The sequence below is a fragment of the Pieris brassicae genome, chromosome 3 (assembly GCF_905147105.1).
Source record: "Pieris brassicae chromosome 3, ilPieBrab1.1, whole genome shotgun sequence".
Classification (NCBI taxonomy): domain Eukaryota; kingdom Metazoa; phylum Arthropoda; class Insecta; order Lepidoptera; family Pieridae; genus Pieris; species Pieris brassicae.
Window position 1 is genome coordinate 20,818,203 of NC_059667.1, and position 19,365 is coordinate 20,837,567.

At 39.6% G+C, this 19,365-nt stretch overlaps 1 protein-coding gene across 1 annotated transcript in view; it reads right to left on the reverse strand.

The window, feature by feature from the left end:
* The window catches only part of LOC123706626 (prolow-density lipoprotein receptor-related protein 1), a 75,207-nt gene that overhangs the window by 10,148 nt on the left and 45,694 nt on the right, over positions 1–19,365 (reverse strand). The window contains exons 43-58 of the mRNA XM_045655894.1: positions 18,068–18,453; positions 17,572–17,666; positions 17,161–17,452; positions 16,202–16,363; positions 15,170–15,341; positions 14,659–14,741; positions 13,892–14,587; positions 12,842–12,969; positions 12,340–12,678; positions 11,206–12,257; positions 11,028–11,113; positions 9,238–9,327; positions 8,930–9,064; positions 8,380–8,848; positions 7,268–8,306; positions 6,672–6,849 (exon numbers count right to left, since the gene is read on the reverse strand). Coding sequence (XP_045511850.1) covers positions 6,672–6,849; positions 7,268–8,306; positions 8,380–8,848; positions 8,930–9,064; positions 9,238–9,327; positions 11,028–11,113; positions 11,206–12,257; positions 12,340–12,678; positions 12,842–12,969; positions 13,892–14,587; positions 14,659–14,741; positions 15,170–15,341; positions 16,202–16,363; positions 17,161–17,452; positions 17,572–17,666; positions 18,068–18,453 — 5,402 coding nt within the window. The remainder of the gene's footprint in view (positions 1–6,671; positions 6,850–7,267; positions 8,307–8,379; positions 8,849–8,929; positions 9,065–9,237; positions 9,328–11,027; positions 11,114–11,205; positions 12,258–12,339; positions 12,679–12,841; positions 12,970–13,891; positions 14,588–14,658; positions 14,742–15,169; positions 15,342–16,201; positions 16,364–17,160; positions 17,453–17,571; positions 17,667–18,067; positions 18,454–19,365) is intronic.

The window sequence follows — 19,365 nt, forward strand, 5'->3', positions numbered from 1 at the left end:
TTAAGCACTCGCCCGGTACCGTACAACCCTACCAAAGGCCGAGAACAAATTTTAAAACTTGCACTCGAACCGGGTATCGAACCCAGTACCCCTCACCACAGCAGTCACATACAAAGACCGCTAGGCTATGAGGCCCTTATTGTATGACATATAAGACAAGCTAAACCAACCAAAGCCAATTGATTTCGACGTTTTAGGTTGTTCGTCGTTAAATCGAGGGGTGTTACATGGAGTTCACACTGTACTAGTATTTTTATATTACAGTTGGCAAACAGGCAAGAGGCTCGCCTGATGTTAAGTGACACCGCTGCCCATAGACACTCACATTGCCAGTGGGCTCACCAAAAAGGTTTCATCTTATAAACGTATAGTATTGTTAGTTAATAAAAAAACAGATGTCCGTGCGATCAATACAAACTACTGTACCAAATATCACTGGTAATTTGACCTAAACCAACCCGTTCAATAAAATACATAACTATAGATAGCAGTGTCAATTTGTAAAGTATTATAATATCTAAAAGCCTTGAACTTCGCCCGGGCCGAGAACTCGCTGTAATGAAAACCCCGCACGTAGGTTTTCACAATGAGTCATCGTTTTTATTGCCAGACATTATTAGTTTTTATATCTTAAAATGTTTATAAAAACACATTCAATTATAATAAAATGCAACGTTTACGGTCATTCTCTGATATATGTTTATTAAAAGGAATCTTAATAAGTAATCTCTCAAATAATAATGAAAAAAAAAATCAATGGAGCTACAACCTTTTTAGGTCTGGTTTGTCATTTGTTACGAAATGCAAGTAGGTAATCAGCCTTCTGTGCCTAACGCACGCCGTCGACTTTTTGAGTCTAAGTCAAGCCGGTTTCCTCATGTTTTCCTTCACCGTTCGAGCTAATGTTACGCGCACATAGAAAGAAAATCCATTGATTGTATAGTCGGGGATCAAACCTCAGGGATGTGTACCGCACGCCGAAGACACTAAGCCAACACTGCTTTGAATAATACTGGGTTTTTTTCTAAATTTTATCGTGGATACTGAATTTTGCGTTAACACGCAGAATCTACCTTGTTTTAGTCTAAGCCTAACTAAGTATATTGTCGCGTAAGTTCTTGATGATGCATGATTTTTTTTAGCAATGAAGTTCACAAAAAACGTCTTTAAATTAATTACAAGCCTATACAATAATTATGGCTAATAAGTAATATTACGTTAACTTAATTTTCTATAATATTTTGACACTATTTTCGTTTTTCCACATTTGCACTCATATTCACTTACAGTATTTTTAACTCAATAGGTAAAGCTCATATTATTTTTATCTTAAGGCGCTTTGTTCCTGTTGTATCACAAGTTTAATTAAAACTATTTTTATAGTATTTTCATATACATTTATAATTGATATTATATCATACCTGAGATTACTGACCGCAATCCGTGGAAATAACAATTAAATCATCCTTCATCCTTCAACCTTCAATTTTCTTAATTGATGCAATTTTTAATATTTCTTGTGAGGCAAGCATCTCGTCGATAAAATGTCATAGTTTTTATACAAATGATAAATTGATTTCTAAGGTCCCAAGTCGGACTTGACCCCTTTAATTGTCATTAAATTGATCACATAATAACATTAGCAACTCAAATTTGATACATTATTTTTCGTATCACAGATAAAAAGTAGTTACACAGTACTGTTACCGTTTCAGTATGGACAAATAAGCACGGCATACCGCCATAAGTGATACCGTCGCTCATGGACACACACATTGGCAGAAGGCTCGCAAGTGCATTGCCGGCCGTTTAAGACTTGCTACGCTCTTTTCTTGAAGGACCCTAAGTTGATTTGGTTCAGAAATACTTAAGTGGGCATCTAGTTGGTTCCACATATTTAAAACTGCCCTGAGAAACGCTCTCAATCAGTTGGGGAATGACGGCCGTCAAGGTGATACGTATTTTGTATTCTGCCGTGAATAATAATTTTTTTTTATATACATATGTGAAATGAAATGGTTCTACCACAACTATGATCCACACATTCTAAAACAAGCAATAAAAATATCTCAAAAAAAATAGACGAAACACTTATTATCCGTCCTATCTCGGAGAGATCAAATGCATCGCGCTAACCGTAATACTGTACGTTATTCGTAACGAGGTCGCAGTGTGAAGGTGAAGAGCAAACTCACGCCCTCAATACACGAGAGCTTTACTCGACAAGCTTCGCTCGCAAATTACCAACCGTTATAATTGAGTAGCGTTGTGAAATTGACGAGGTATTATTAAGCGTACTTACTTATGCATTTTTATAGACGGGCAGAAGCCTCACCTGATGTTAAGTAATATACACCCAAAGACACTTAATGCTATACGGCTGGATATGTGCCTTTTAATAAGCTCTTATCTTGAAGGAACCTAAGTATTAGTTCGGAAATACCACGTGAGGCAAGCTGGTCTATGTGAAATCCACTGCGTTCGCAGCAATGTCTTATACGCTATATTGTGGAATTTTGTATTCTGGTCTATTTTGGTCGTAGCGTAATGTATTTCTCAATAAATGGCTGTCCAACAACTAAATTATCCAACATCTTCACTTTGATATTATTAATCAAGATATTATAATTAAAAAAAATATTTGGTCCACGTTCATTAGTCACAATTTGAATCAACACATTCATAGTATTCATAGTCTTTTGTTAAAATAGCTTTTACACATTAAGAAAAACACTTTTTGAACGGATTAAAGCTATGTATTATTATTATTATTATATTCTCACGGAACAATCCGCGAAAATAGAGGACACCGTGAGTGATTTTTGCAAAAACCCGTCATCTTTAAGTCGATACCAACGTCGGGGCTATAAATACAGATAACACAACTTTCTCAACAGCTGTGATACTTTTGACATTTAACACCTTTTGTCTTCAGTCACCGTGACCACGCACGCTGAAAAGTACGCGAAACGTCGGAAAAAAATTAAAATTTAGAATTATGTAAATAATTACAAGTTTTTAATAATAATACATAGCTTTAATCCGTTCAAAACGTGTTTTTCTCAACACATTCATTTTTTACTGTTGAGAACTATCCTTATTGTATACGTGTGTCTTAGTCATAGTTATAAAGAATTCGATATTTTTTAACAACTATACCTTACTCTCGGACTGTATAAATATATTTACTTATAAAGTACATAAATTTTATCTCACGTAGCTGAGTACGTATTTATCGATTACAAATTAACAGTCAACAAATCATTTCTAAGTATTGGCACTTCGAAGAACCTGTCCACTTATAATATTATTCACGGTCACACGAACAACAAAAACTCAATATTTCTATTATTAATTAATATTTTAATGTCGTCTCATCTTTCAAGCTGCAGAGATAAATACTAGACTTCGATGGAATTTTGTAATGGAATTCCGCTGTTGGCCTGAAGGGTTTTGACAGCTCAACTCGGGCAGCAAGTACGTCTCCAGCAAGACTTGGACCTAGGCTTGAGCAGTCGCAAGGTGATCAATCGGAACGGAATCTCACTGAAGTGAGCAAAGTACGTAAAAGACGCTGTCCCCAGTGAAAGTGATTTTTAACGCGAGAGCGTAATTTAATTTATTGTTAGCTATTGTTACTTTGACCTTTTACGTCCTTTCTCGAGGCCTTCCAAGGGCTGATTTTGTCGAGATGGAATAATAGTTGTTGTTTTTTTAAGAATGGAATCTCGCTGTTGGCTTTAAGGGCCTTTACAGCTCAGCTCGAGATGTTTTGGCGAGCGTATCTCGGCCTGAATTAGCATTTAACCCAAGCGCAAGGGCGTCTCCTGTGAGACTCGGACCTCGGCTTGGGCCGTCGCGGGGTGGTCAATCGCCTGAAAGGCAGGACGGAAGCTCACTGAAGTGAGCGAAGTACGCAGAAAAGATCCTCGCCTTTCCCGTTGAAGGCGGTTTTTTACCCTAATCAGTGTTTGGCTATTTTGATTATTATTAGCCGCGCGGGCGGTTTTAATTTGTCATTTGCTATCGTGATTGGATCGTCCTGATCGATTAATATGTGTCGACGATCGTCTTTTAGTCGGGAAGGAGTAATAATTGATGGTTTTACGCACCAGCGGGTTGGGATGATGTTTAGCCTTGTCGAAGTGGCGTGTGGACGCCAACTTCATCCATATGCTATGGTTGAGAGGAAGAATAGTTGATCACGGTATCCGTTCCTTTGTAGGGAGTTACAATTCGATAACCAATATAACGACTTTTAAACTTAACAACCGCCATTTAATAAGCGGCAAGAAAATAAACTAATTCATTAAACGTTACTTATCTGTGCGTAATTGAACTTGAAATCATCAATTTTACTAAGCGAAAGTAATTCTTTTTTTATTATTAATGTTACCATGATCCAAATAAAAATACGCAACCACGGAAAAAACATAACTAATAGCCAAGAGGAAGGTGGGAAAAATAGCGAGGAAAACAAATACTTTTTATATTTCTCATTTTCCTACAAGTTTTTAACATAAAACTAGACTTGTAATTAAAGATAGCGTCAGTGATACATTAACAAGGATTTTTCCTCAACTCCCAACACGGAAATATTCGACCAAATTACTCTTCATTGTTATATTTGACCTTAAATATATAATTTTAAGATTGATAATTTTAATATTTGTCTATGTATTCAGTGTTTATATATTACAATAGATGTATTTTTGTGTTAAATATCAAAAAAATACGTAACAGAGCTTTAGAGATAGTTTCAATTAATAAAAGACAACTAAAGTACATACTTAGTCTGGCAATAAATACTGTTACAATTAAAAATATTACATTTGAATTTGGAATGTAATGGAGACCACTTCAAATAAGCTTTTTTTTATTTTAAATGGTTCTATATTTACGTATTAAACTAACACATTAACTAAACTAAAAGTAATAAATGTTATTTGCAATACAATTTTTTTTCTTTGTTTCAGTATTTATGGCAACACTAGGTATACATTAAGCCTCTATTGACAAACCGATAAAACCAGCCTGCGACCGTACGCTTCCAATAGCGATATATTCCCAGCATTGACATCGCAACCTTGGCATCGCACCAGGTACCAGCCGGTATACCACTGGCTTCAACTTTATACAATTTATTTAATATTTTATCCTTATCATTATACTCTAACACGCGTACTCCAAAGGCATATTAATAAACACAGTAGGTATTTTAATATAATAAAAATATTTGTTAAGAAAAACACTTTTTAAACGGATTGAAGCTATGTATTATTATTATAAACTTATAATTATTTATATAATTTAAGTTTAAAAAGTGTTTTTCTTAATGTGTAAAAGCTAACATAGCTTAACAAAAGACAAAAATATTTGTAAGCTAACTTACGTATGGTTTAATGGTTGCAGCACCTTACAAACGTTGTGTAAAACAAAAAAAACTTGGCGATTAAAAAGAGTTTATTGCCAGTTCTTCTGTTCCGTTCTACGCCCTTGATTTGAGAACTGGCAGTAAATGTAAAATTAGAAGCATTTAATGTATATTTTTTTTGACGTTCATAAGTGTACATTGTGTTACCTATATGAATAAATGATTTTTGACTTTGACTTTGTACTATTTCGTAAACATTCAACCACTTGGAAAATAATGAAAATATTCTTATATCTTGAATGAGCATATTATTTGATTGTTGAATTTTGCAGTAGTAAAAGTATCGAATAATATAATGCAGCGCCATCTATAATTGTTCTTATCACAACTTCTCAGCAATGTTTTTTAGGAGCAACCTTTTTATTAAAATTTAAATTTCGTATTCACTCTAAATAGGCATTAGTTTAGTTTTTGTAATTTTAATTGTTTAGTTTAAAATTTGTATTTTCTCTTCGTGTATTTCATGTTTGCCTATAAGTGCTTGTCACATTAAAAATTGTTAGTACTAGAATAAATAATGAAACAAAGTTTCATACAAACTAAACCTCTTTACACTGCTATTTATAAGCTGTACAGTGAGTCTTAATGTCATTATATAACTAGCCTTGGCATGTTACCCTTAAATATTAAAATAACACTAGGAAATCGCAAAAAAAGTATTAATTAGACAACCTTACATGTGATTAGAAGGCTCCATAAATTTAAGATGGATAAAATATATAAGGAATAAAAATTATGTCTGTTTATTGTAATATTTTCGTTATTTGTATTAATTGTATTTTTTAACTCTTTAGTTTTAATATAATTTAAAATTTAAACTATGGTGTAGGCCTTCATGCACCAAGCTTAAAACATCTCAGTGGATTTTCGGTGTTTTCTGAACTTTATTTATTTATATTAACACTCCGTTGCAATACAATTAAAATAATTAAATAAAAAGTAGGTCAACTGGGGGCCTTATCGCTTGCCAGCGATCCGTTCCAGGCAACCACTATTATAACTGTATATATTATTAATATAATTTTATAATTAGCAATACAATATTAAACAAACTTAAAAAAATTGGTTACGAATTATTTTCATTAACAAATCGTTTACGAAAGTGACAATAACACAAATCAATCAAATGCAAAGTAAAATATATCATGAAGGAATCTTATTGTAAGCTTGTCAACGTCAAAAAAGTTGAAAAGATCTCAAATGAACATTTCTCAAATTATTAGTAAAAAAGACTTACTTTGCGGTTTAAAGTCATGATATTTGCGCCCAATAGCGTTGTTGCGTTGGTCAGGTTTCGAGTCGTGGTCATAAGTGACGTCATGATCGTGGTCTCTCAAAGGTATGTCGCATCTCTCACCACGCCATTCGTCCAAACAGGAACACATCCATGCGCCTTCCAACACGTGGCATACACCCTGGTAAAAAAATATTAATATCAAACTTTAATATTGATTATTTGAGCTTCTATAATGTACAATTTCAATGATCGAGTAAACATCGTAGCACCTTACATTTGTGTCAAAATTTCAATCAATTTTTGAAAACAGACCAAGGAGGTCTCACACTACAGCTATGAACACAAATTTCTGAAGGCATCTATTAATATAACACATCCAAGTTACCATTTTTATTTCTAAAAGCTAAGAAGGTTTTCTGGTAAATACAATTGTTATTTTTAATATTTTTCTTTGGCCAAATCGGTCCAGCCATTCTCGAGTTTTAGCGGTATAAACGAACAGCAATTCAATTTTATATATTATTATTATTATTAAAATATCTGGTACAATTGGTTTTATTGTATCTTGATTTGTATATATACTAAAAAATATTTACCCCATTTAGACATTTTCCCTGGCAGAGGCAATCTTCGTATCCCATATCCAGGCAGTGTTCGCAACGCGCACCTGTATATCCCGGAGCACAGGCGCAATGGGCCTCGTGCGGTGAATCACGGGCACATACACCTCCAACCCCACACTGAAGGGACGTACACGGGTCTACAACTTGTTCGCACCGCGAGCCCTTATAACCCCCAAAACACGTACATTTAAGCGGGACCAATCCCGCTCCTCCGTTGTTATCAGCGTCCAATTCACACCGGCCGTGTCGATTGCAGTGCGTAGTGCATCTGTAGTGTTCACAGTGTTCCCCTGCGAATAATGGTGGACACAAACAGCGTCCCGTCCCGCCTGGTCCCCCCCGTCCCGTAACGCACCTTCCCGGTCCGCACGAACGTGGGCACGTATCGTTCCTACGCGTACCACTGGCTGATATTACGCATTGGCGCTGCCTGTCTAGAGCGCTCGACGTGGGCTGTAAGCCGTCCGGGCAGAGACAAGCGGCCGCCGCACCTCGTGGACCTCGCACGCATTCCGCGCTCTCGTGACACGCGGCCTCTCCCTCCAATACGCACGTGTCACTCACGACACGGGGCGATTGGACGAGCGGGTGCAGAATAGTGAGGGCTGAAACTGGGGCTCGATGTCTATAGACGGGTGAAAGGCGCGTCCCTGGCGCCGGACGTCGCGGTAAAGCTGCGAGCCCTCTTGCTCCAGCGCACCAAATTGATTCTTCCCAAATCGCAAGTCGCGCACATCCTCGGTCCATAACAACAGCGTCATTGGGATCTGCAGGTGTCGAGGCGTCATGGGGCCGGAACCAATAGTGTAACGCGCGATCTGAGCCGTCGAGAGCTACACTTTCGAGTGCACCTCTGTATGGGTCAAGGAAGTAGAGGCGGGCAGCGGGGGCGTCTAGTGCTAGAGCTGTGACGCGACGGACACGAGCCCGTACAATGCGGCGGACGTTCCCACCCCACAAGGCTGCACAGTATACGCCAGGCTCCGCACCGCGGTCTGACCAGAACATTTCCCTGCACAGAACATAAAACCAATGCAATTTTGTGGAGAAAAAGCATTTTAAACTTTTATTTATAATATACTTACGCAGTATCAGCTGAAACGACAATATCATCAGGCTCCGCGCCACGCTGTGCCCATAATGTGACACGGCGACGGCCATCCAAGGCAGCGCTGGCGACGGCACCCCGCGAGCCATCCACTGCCGTCCAGAAAATTCGTCCAGACACAACATCTATGGCCACACCGCGGACTTCACCGGTTATGGTAGCTACAGTCTCGCTTTCCAAGCCGTCGGCTGGAGTGTCCGGCCACGGAAGTAATGGGTCGTGACCCGGCCCGGCCGGTTGTAATGTCCCCAAGCGTAACCGGCGCACGCGACCCTTATTGTCCCCCCACCAAACCCACCAAATGCCTTCCATAGCGGCAGCTGTCACGCAAGTCACGAGCACGGATTCGTTGTTTGTGTGCGGTGTGCCATAATGCGGTTCGTGTTTGTGTAAATCCCACACACGTAAACGACCGCGCGACCATACAGCGACTCTTGCTGCTTCGCCTAAAAAATAAATTTAAAAGTATATCAAATACTGGTAAATGAATATAAATGATCATAATCATATTTTTTATATAATCTCACCTTGCGCCTCGCAAGTTACAGTCTTATCGGCCAGTATTCGTTGCCGGTAGCCGAACGCGCATTTGCAAGTGTGGTTGTGTGCGTGTTTGTGCATACACAGCTGCGAACACGAGCGCCATGTACAGTCTCCGCGATCTGAAATGGTCGTGTATTAACATATATATCATATTTAATACGTAACTCAAACCAACCTGATGTGAAGTCTTAAAATATTTGAATAACGATCATATCAATCAAGTATATAGAAATTCCTTTAAAAAAAACATTAAAAACAGCACAGAATATACTATAAAATAAGAAATTATTACCTGGGTTACAGGTTTCGTCAGTGGCGACACAACGGCCATCCTCGCATAGGAAGCTATCCTCATCGCATAGTTGCGCGTCCAACGTACGACCTATCAGGTAAAAAAAAACCCCTTAAAATAGAAAGTATATACTGCACAAGGGTTTACAATAAGCCCGTAGAAGAATACATGGAGGATATACGAATAATAATAAGAAACAATAGAAGAAAATAAGTAAGTTAAATAAAACCTTGCAAACGGAGTCGTAAAAATAAATTTGGTGTGCGTACATGTGTGTGTGCGTACGTGTACGTGTGTGTGGGCGAGTGGGTGTGTTACAAGGTAACGGTTATTAAATCTTCTGTTTCATCATAACTCAACGTCTTCAGCCAAGTAATAACCTTTTTTTACATTTATATTTAGATAGTGGGGAAATGTTATTTTTTTCATTTAATTTAATATATAGGTGACAGCCTAGTAAACCAAACAATATTTGCGAGAATGAAGTTGTCCGTTGTGTAATACGACAGCAAACTTTATGTTTAATCCGCTTGTTTATATGTAATTCGGGGCGTAACTAGTTTTATAATGTGGTTTTAAAACTGTCTTGAGAATAAATAATTGACGAATTGTTAACACATCGGCTAGGGCATAAAGCTCTTTAGTGGGAACAAGAAAAGGTAAGAAATTACTTACTTTTGCTCGTTGGGCTCTTTCAAGTTTTAGTAGATTGGTTTTGAAAGTACCTCCCCACACAGTGATACAATAGCTTAAAATTTACTGACATAAAGCCTGATATACCACTTTAATAATTCTATTGCTATAAGTCTCTTAAGTTTTAAAGATGTAAATGAGTTTACGAGTTCTGCATGAGAGAAGATCCCCACGTGAGAATGAAAAACTCAAGTTACTACCGATAAATACACCTAAATACTTAATACTATAGGCAAGGGAAATGCTTTTGCAATGGCAGAGTTGATTTGAAGAGCAAGTATGGGCTGTGATAGAAAAATAATCATGAATGTCAGACGGAACGTTTTTCATAGAGAAGGGCATAAATTTTGTTTTATCAACATTAAGCGTAAGGCCGTTGCCTCTCAAACCATTCATTAACAAGGCCAAAACCAAACTGAGCAGAATTATACACCTCATTCCAATTATTGCCAGAGAAGACAAGGGCAGTGTCATCTGCAAAATATATTATCTTACCATTTGGCAACTGGAGGCTATATAACTCATTAATGAATGTTAGAAACAATGTTGGGCCAAGTACGCTTCCCTGGGGGACACCGTAAGTTATTAGCAAGTCATTACTTACAAAGTCACCGACCTTAACCCTTTGAAATCTATTTTTAAGGTAACTTTGGAAGATACTTAATTGAAAACCACGGATACCCAGAGATTCAAGTTTGTTTAAGAGAAGTGGGGCAGACACTGTGTCAAATGCCTTAGCAAGGTCCAAAAATATCGCTATAACTTTTTGCTTTCGGTCAAGTTTGGCTACAATGTGATCAGTAAGTTCGTGAACGGCGTCGTTTGTACGTACGCTTCCCTAAGGGACACCGTAAGTTATTGGCAAGTCATTACTTACAAAGTCACCGACCTTAACCCTTTGAAATCTATTTTTAAGGTAACTTTGGAAAAGACCCAATTGAGAACCACGGATACCCAGAGATTCAAGTTTGTTTAAGAGCTTTAAGAAGAATATTTTCAGCTTGTTTTGTGATGTGTCAAACTTCAATTTGCATAATATATTAAATATTCTGATTCTGCGAATATCTAACTTACTCTAAACTCAAGATGATACTTACACAGTTTGTCTTCATCAACACCGTCAGCGCAATCAGATTTTCCGTCACAAAGCAAATTAGGAGGTACACAAGTGTTGTCACCGCATCTACGTACGAAAAATATTTTTTTACATTATAAAGCGTGTTTTTTTTCAAATACATGAACAAACAATTTTTTTCAGTTAAAATTTTTTCAGACCTGATCATTGGAGGGGTGCACGCCGTATTGGCGCACAGCTCCGGCCGTTCATCGCTGCCGTCGGGGCAGTCCCCGCGTCCGTCACAGCGCCATGCTGCGGGCACACATCGCGATCCGCACGTCAAACGCGCCCCGCAACGGCCTACGTCCGCCCCTATCGTCGAATTGCAGCCCGCTTCATCCGCTCCGTCGGGACAATCCGGTTCGCCATCACACCACCATTCGGCAGGCAGACACTCGCCCCCGGTGGGGCATGCCCGAGCGCCTTCACCACATCGCGGGGCACAACCCGCTTCATCCTCACCCGAGCTACAGTCCGACGCCCCCGAGCAGCGGAGCGCGCCACGAATGCATTCTCCGTTATCGCAGCGGAACTCCGACTCGCTGCACGCGCGCGGCACACACTCTCGTTCGTCGGAGCCGTCCGCGCAGTCCTCCTCGAAATCGCAGCGCCAGCGACCCGGCACGCAGCGGCCGTCCCCGCAGCGGAAGTAGGTCGCGTCGCAGGCGGCCCGGGCCGGGCACTCGCTTTCGTCCTCGCGTGCTGGGCAATCCGGTTCGCCGTCGCAGAGCCACTCGCGCGGGATGCATCGCCCGGACGTGCAGCGGAACTCGGCGCGGCCGCACTGTCGGGCTTCGCACACGGCACCTTCGTCCGACCGGTCTTCGCAGTCGGAGTCTTGATCGCAGAGCCACACGAGCGGAACGCAAGCTCCGTTGCCGCACGTAAAGTGCTGCGGCGGGCAAGTGCGAGGCGGACAGTCGAGCTCGTCGTCTCCGTCCGGACAATCGGGGCGACCGTCGCATCGAGCGGCGCCGGGAACGCAGCGGGCGGTCACACCGGCTGTACGGTTCCCGCGACACTGCCACTGCGAGGCGAGGCAGGTGAAGCGGTCGCAGTCGTTTTCGTCGGATCCGTCACCACACTGTTGAACACCGTCACAGATGTGGGCAGGGTGCACGCAACGTCCGTTAGTGCATTGGAACTGCCCGGGCGAACATCGGAACGCCGGGCACGAATCGGGTTCATCTGATCCATCCCCGCAATCGTCCTGGAGATGATAAAAATAATATATGATAAACACACGACAGTCGTCGACTGTGAGGAATTAAGAGAAAATCAGTGAATGGTACCTGCGTATCACATTTCCACCAGAAAGGGATGCACTTGAGTGCCTTCGCACACACAAAGTGAGCGGAAGTACAGTTAGGTCGACAAGAGCGTCCATCCGCCTCTAGCGCCCAGTGCTCGGGACAGGCACAGCGGGCCACTGCCCCTTCGTCATCCTTTTCAGCCGGACTCAGAAGACATAAGCCGGTACAGTTGAGTCGCTCACATTGCAAGGTCAACTCGGGTGATAATGGTTGACGTGCCGGATGCAGCACACGCAAGTCCATGGGTTTGTGAACGGCAACGGCTTCAGTCCGGCATCGCCAAGCACCTCCACGCCACGCCGGCTGGTCTCCCGTTTCCTGTAGACACATCGAGTTAATCTCTAGTATTCCAGGTTCATATAAAAATTCCTCGGTCTAGTTAGGAATTACGGATGACCCGAAACTTTTAATTAAAAAAAAAATGTAGCCCTCCCATGAGTCTCCAGACCCGTTCTGAAAAGTGTATACAGTAGTTCCTCACATTGTAATTCATGTCAGGTCTACGGCGGCAACTCTCGATAGCACGGGTCTCCCAGTCACTCCAATACACGCGGCCTGACCACGCCGCTATCGCGAAAACGTGATGGAGACGAAGCCATGGCATGCGATCTGTCAAGTGATACGTGATTTGAAAAACAAAATTCAATTATTTTATTTTAAAAGGCACACTAACGAAACACATACAAACACATGACATACAACAACAAGATACATGCGTGTGCATCAATGACAAGTGTGCACAACATTTAAAGGGAAACATTACAATGACAAAGAGAAAATAACTTAAACATTAAAAGTAAAAGACAAACTAGACCATAAAATACAAATGTGCAATTTAACATTTAAATATATTTCTACTATGAATTTGTCACTATTGGTGCAGCATCTTGAAGACATGAATATTATCTGTATTTAAAACAGCTTGAAAATCGTAAATTTGAAATACTTCCAAAGGTTTCCGTTTGCTACAGTTTACTACAGTTTGTTAGAGACAACATAGTTTTAATCAAAATAATTATGGAACATTTTAGTTCAAAACTATGCATGTGTCGTTCGCTCGATCTGAAAGATCTGAATCAATACTGAGCCATTGGCAAAATGATCTGGTTCGTTCGACCCGTTCAATCAAACGTTTGATTCAATTTCATAGTTCATACGAACCAAAGGTCATTTCGAACTGAATAGCTAATTAAACTTAAATAGAAGCAAACTAAAAGTATAAAATAGATTCAAGCTACAATTGACCTACATTTAAGTATCATATTCGATTGTCTCTCTCGTAAATTTTAAATACCGCATCGTCGGCTCCCGCTTGGTTCGTTCGTTACTTCGTCTCATAGCTCAGTTCCATGGATTGCTACGACCCACCGCGAGTCGCGACCTCATTGAGCGAACGAATCATTTTCAACGAAGTGACCCATTCGTTAGCGAGGATTTGAAGATCTGGTTCTTTTGAACCGATTAATCGCGAACGACACATACATATTCAAAACTATTTGTTATATTTTAAATAATAATTGATAAATCTTACCACGAGAAAGCAGTATCCTAACATGATTTCCATCCAGGTCAGCGACAGCAATGTAATCTTCACGCGCATCAGCAAAGTAGAGCTCTTTGGAGGCATATGACACGGTGAGGGCGTTGGGCCAGCCGAGGTTCGTCGAAATGATAATTTTACGCTCCGAGCCGTCCATCCCGGCCCGGCCTATGTGTGGCTCACTGCCCCAGTCCGACCAGTACAAGCGGCCAACTGCTGGATGCAGAGCCAACGCCCGCGGCTCACGCAACCCACTGCGTATAATTATACGTCGATGTCGTCCGTTCAATTTTGCCGCTTCGATCGTGTCCGTCCCCTTATCACACCAGTACACGTTTCCAGCGACCCAATCGACGGCCAATCCGTCCGGATTTTGGAGTGTCGCGCCGGCCACCACTGAATACTCCTCCGGACGTAACGCTGTTAGAAGTGCTGGTGCGGGGTGAGATAACGGTGTTAGAGGTTCGTGTAAAGCATCAGGTCGGCAGACGCGTTTAATTGAACTTCCGAGCCGGGTCACGTCGCTCCAGTAGAGGCAGCCGCGCACCCATAACGCGTCCAGGGCAACGGCGTTCGTAAGGTTATGGACGAGTAGTGATGTGCTGGCCTCGCTTAGGTCGTTGTCCAGGCGGATAGCCGTTCGGCGGATGTAGTACCGGTTCGTGAAGATCAGGGTTGCCTTTATGTCTGTTAAGGGAAAATTGTTACTTTAATATTTAAAGATAAGATGCATTTTATATTGTTAGTAAATTACTCACTTGATATAGGAATGCAGTTGACATCATCTTCCATGAGACGATAGCCCGCCATACACGAGCATTTAAAACTTCCGATGGAATTTCTAAAAGAGATGTGTATTAACTTATTATTTAAGTAAGGGTACTAACTTAAGTGAAAATATATTTCATTATTTTGAATGAAAACGTATATATATATATATATATATACGTATTGCATGATGTCATATACAATACAAAAGCATTCCTGTTTTTTCTTTGATTTGCTTTATCTTTTTTAACTTTAGCATACATTTTGATTTGGTCCAATAGGAGAAAAGTTCAAATACAGGACCGAAATGAGCTGAGACACAAATGTGTTCAGGCAGGCCAAACCATACTACATAAACTACTTTTAATTCTACTCGAAACCTTTTTCATTATATATATATATATCTGTCGAATTATGTCCATTGGTGGTCACAATCAACGTAACAGTTTGAGAAATAACAAATCACAGAAAATATTTTAATCAGAAAAACATAATGGTTACCTGCAGAGATGTTCGCAGGGTTCATCCTCCGCGCACTCGTCTACATCCCGACACTCGGCTCCGCCTGCACCGCTACTCCTCCACCCTGGCTGACACCAACAGGCCCGGCCGACGGACAGCTCCGAACAGTTGTGAGCGCACCCACCGTTGCCAACTTGGCACTCGTCTATATCTGCAAAGGGAAAGATCTTCTATCTAACTCGACAATAATTTTGTGATCGACATGACCTGTCTCAATTTGGGTATAAATTTAGAATACCACGGACCAGTTGTGAAATTATTTGAATACAATGCTTGCACTAAATATTCATAACAAAATACGCGATATATAAACATTGTACCTATTTGGTATTCGTGTCTATATAAGGTACTAAGTATTGTAATGAAAGGCTCTTCAAGACACGACTATTTAAGACTAATGTTAGTACAATACTGATCTATATTAAAACATCAATAAATTTGTATTAATCATATAGGCACAACATACATGTCATATCAATCAAAGTTTATAATAAACTACCTGAGACACTAAGAAATGAAAAAAACATACATATATTTACAAACAAACTAAAAAAACTTCTTATACGTAAATGTTATTATAGCGTTAATGAGTACCTAGAAGATAAAAATATAGCTCAATTTCATAATTATTAATCCCTAAATATTCAAAATTAAATAAATAAATAAAAAATGTTATTCTATGTAATTGGTACTAGCCTGGAGTGTGAAGTTTTATGTGCTATTTTGTTGCTATTAATTATTTTATATAGGTTTTGTAATGCTTTCTTTTGCTGTGCCCTAACAGGATCCATAATATTGTACCTAGCTTTAAGCCTCTTAAACATCTATTGTAACATTATGGAATGCAAATAAATATATCAATACATACAAAAAACCTTCTGTAAAAAGTATTTTTAAAACAAGAAGAGAGAGACAGGAAGAGAGCTTCCAAACTCTTATTTAAATCCACTCATCAATAGGCAAGTTTCCACCGTTAAAATACCACCACTTTTAACGTACAAATATACGTACTACAATGTGTTTCGTCCGTAAAATCTCCGCACGAATCCAGGCCGTCACAAAGCGCGGTTTGCGGAACACACGCGCCATTCCCACATCGCCACTCGCCGCGGCCGCACGTGCCGCGTGATACCGCCGCTTCTGCTTCGGAACCGAATGCACGAGCGTATGATGCTGAAATAATATAGGTTTTTATCTACTGATTTAATATTTGAGTTATTATGGATGTTTATGTGCAACACTAACACGACCATCAGTAATGTAGAACGCAACTAATGAAAAGAAGATTACTTTTTTTTAGAAGGCAAACAGGCAGGAGGCTCACCTGATGTTAAACGATACCACTGTGGACTCTCACATTGCCAAAAGGCTCGCAAGTGCGTTGCCGGACTTTCAAGAATTGGTATAATTCTTTCTTGAAGACCCCTAAGTCGAATTGGTTCGGAAACACTTCAGTGGGCAGCTGGTACCACAAAGCGGTGGTGCGCGGCAAAAACTGACTTCAAAAATGCTCAGTTGTGGAACAACGGTCGGCGAGGTGATACGGATGGTATTTTGTATTCCGCCTTGACCTCCGATAATGAAACTCAGCAGCAGGTATTGGAACGAACAATTCCTCTGAACACTCTCCGTGGTAAATGGTTGCTTGCTTGAGGACTGTTTAGGGCTAAATCGACGTATGTCATGGCCAGGTTGGTGTTGTACTATAAAAGTATTTAATATCGAAACGGGTTCTGTGGACTGAAAGAACCGGCGTTGTATAACTATACAGATCCTAGATATTATTTTCCATATATATTATTCCCTCTATATGCTTATAAAATGCAGAAGAGACAGCCTACATCTGGCTCTCGGGCTCTGAAAATTTAGTTAATCATACTAAGGATGCCTGAGTGAGCAAAACGTACAAGCAAACAATAATATTAGAAAAAAAAAACTTCCTGAAAAGTATACTCTAAATGTTTACTTACAACACATAACGGGATCTTCATCAGAGCCAGCCCCGGAACCACCGCTGTCGAGACAATGGTCCCGCCCATCACATTGCAATGCGGGTGGGACACACCGGCCTGAACAGTAAATAGCGCCTGGTTCCACACACATAAGAATCGCTTCTGATTCTGTTCCGTTATCAGTGCCATTGATCGGATCCGGTGTACCCAATGGGTCTGGAGAACCCGAGAGGGGAGTTGAACGAGCTGAACAACCCGGAGGCTCGTCTGATCCGTCCTCGCAATCCGCATCTCCATCGCAGTATAAACTCTGGTAATTATTTAAAAATGTCTTAACAATAATCAAAAGAAAAGGTTACATACATGGCGTATATAGCAATTACCATTTTTTTTTATAAGTCAATATTTGTATGTTAACAAACTACTTACGGCTAGCAGACAAACAGCGGAATGTGCGCAGCGGAAGGAGCCCGGTGCGCATGCGCAGCGTCCACCAACACATTCTGAAGTAACGTTACGGCTTCCTAATGTAACATACGACCAAAACGTTAAATACATACGGTTATACATATATGTATTTACCCAATTCTCACATATTTTTAGTTGTTTTTTTGTTGTTATTTTATTATTATAAATTATTTTATTATAAATTCGATAGAACTACATAATAACAAATAACGGTAGAAATAAACCAATACAGCGAAGAAATGCTGCCAGCGTTAAAGGTACACTGCCACAGGGACCTAACTTTTTAAATTTGTTTTAATTTTCTATTTATTAAATATTAATTATTATTATTACTACATAGGTTAAAAAATGGCAAATATTTGTGTGGAGTATAAAAATAAAATATTTAATAAAATAAAAGTAATATAAAAAAAAGAACAAAAAAGAAAAATCAGAAGAAATTCATAAAACAACTTACTGCAGTGTGAAGCCTCATCTGATCCATCAGTACAGTCCAGACGTCCATCACACAACCAGGCAAGGGGGATACACTCCACAGCCCCCGCACCGCCACAACGATACTGGCCTGAATGGCATCCCAACAACGGTTGGGTGTCAAAACCCTGGTTTGATTCGAAGGATATTGTACTTCCAGCTGGACAATCGGCTTCATCGCTCTCATCTGCGCAGTCAAAGTGGCCATCGCATCGGGATGAAGGTGGATAGCAGGTGCTGCCAGAAAGGCAGCGCAAAGAGCCAGACTGACAGGCGTCAGCTCCGCAGCCTGCTTCGTCTGATCCATCCGCGCATTGTGCTGCACCGTCGCAACGAGCAGATGCAGATACGCACGCACCATCAGCGCATCTAAAATTTATTCAAATGTGTTATCATAATTTAATTATTTTAAAAAGCCACACTTACGAAACACATACACAATATTTGAAACAAAACAATTATGTAAGAAATACATTAAACAACAATTGCTATTTATAAAAAAAAATATATTTCTTCTTTATCATTGTTATTGGCTTTTATAATGTCGCAGTTTACACACAATTTATTTATTTATTTATTGTATAAGTGTTCTTAATATAAAGGAAGTTGATGTGGTGGAAACACAAACTGTGCACAGTTTTTCTATCCACCAGGACGTCGAACATAATTAAATCATTAACACACATATATATATACTAAGGCCAGTGACATATAAACTGTAAATTTATAACAATCAAACCATTCAAACTATTTAAAATTGCACGTAAAACGTCATAAACAACTCTAAACACTGACGCGCCATAGATAGCCGATGCTAGAAACCTGTTCTTGTCGAGAATTCTCATTCACATACAGGATGAGTTCCTATATTCGAATATATATATATATTTTTTTTAATGACGGATATAGCATAATTTATGTTATTCATAATTTATAATTGTTTGACTTATGTAGTATTTTTTAAATTTAAATTTAATATTGTTTCTTGTTATATTAGTAAGAAGCGTTATTATATACCTTCCTAACTCCATAGAAATAGTGTACTTAGTAGACAAAGGAAAATTTTCGCAAATTGTAATAAATTTACGTAATTTATATATATGTCAGAGGAAGCCATTCAACGAGTTGCTTTTTGATTGTACAATAACACATTAAATTCTCTTTATCATTTAAACACGTTGCATTAACCTTAATTTAACTTAATACGCGATTTTACGATATTATAAAACCTAAAACATATTTCTGTTAACAAATTAGTGATTTTAGTTAAAATTAGTTACG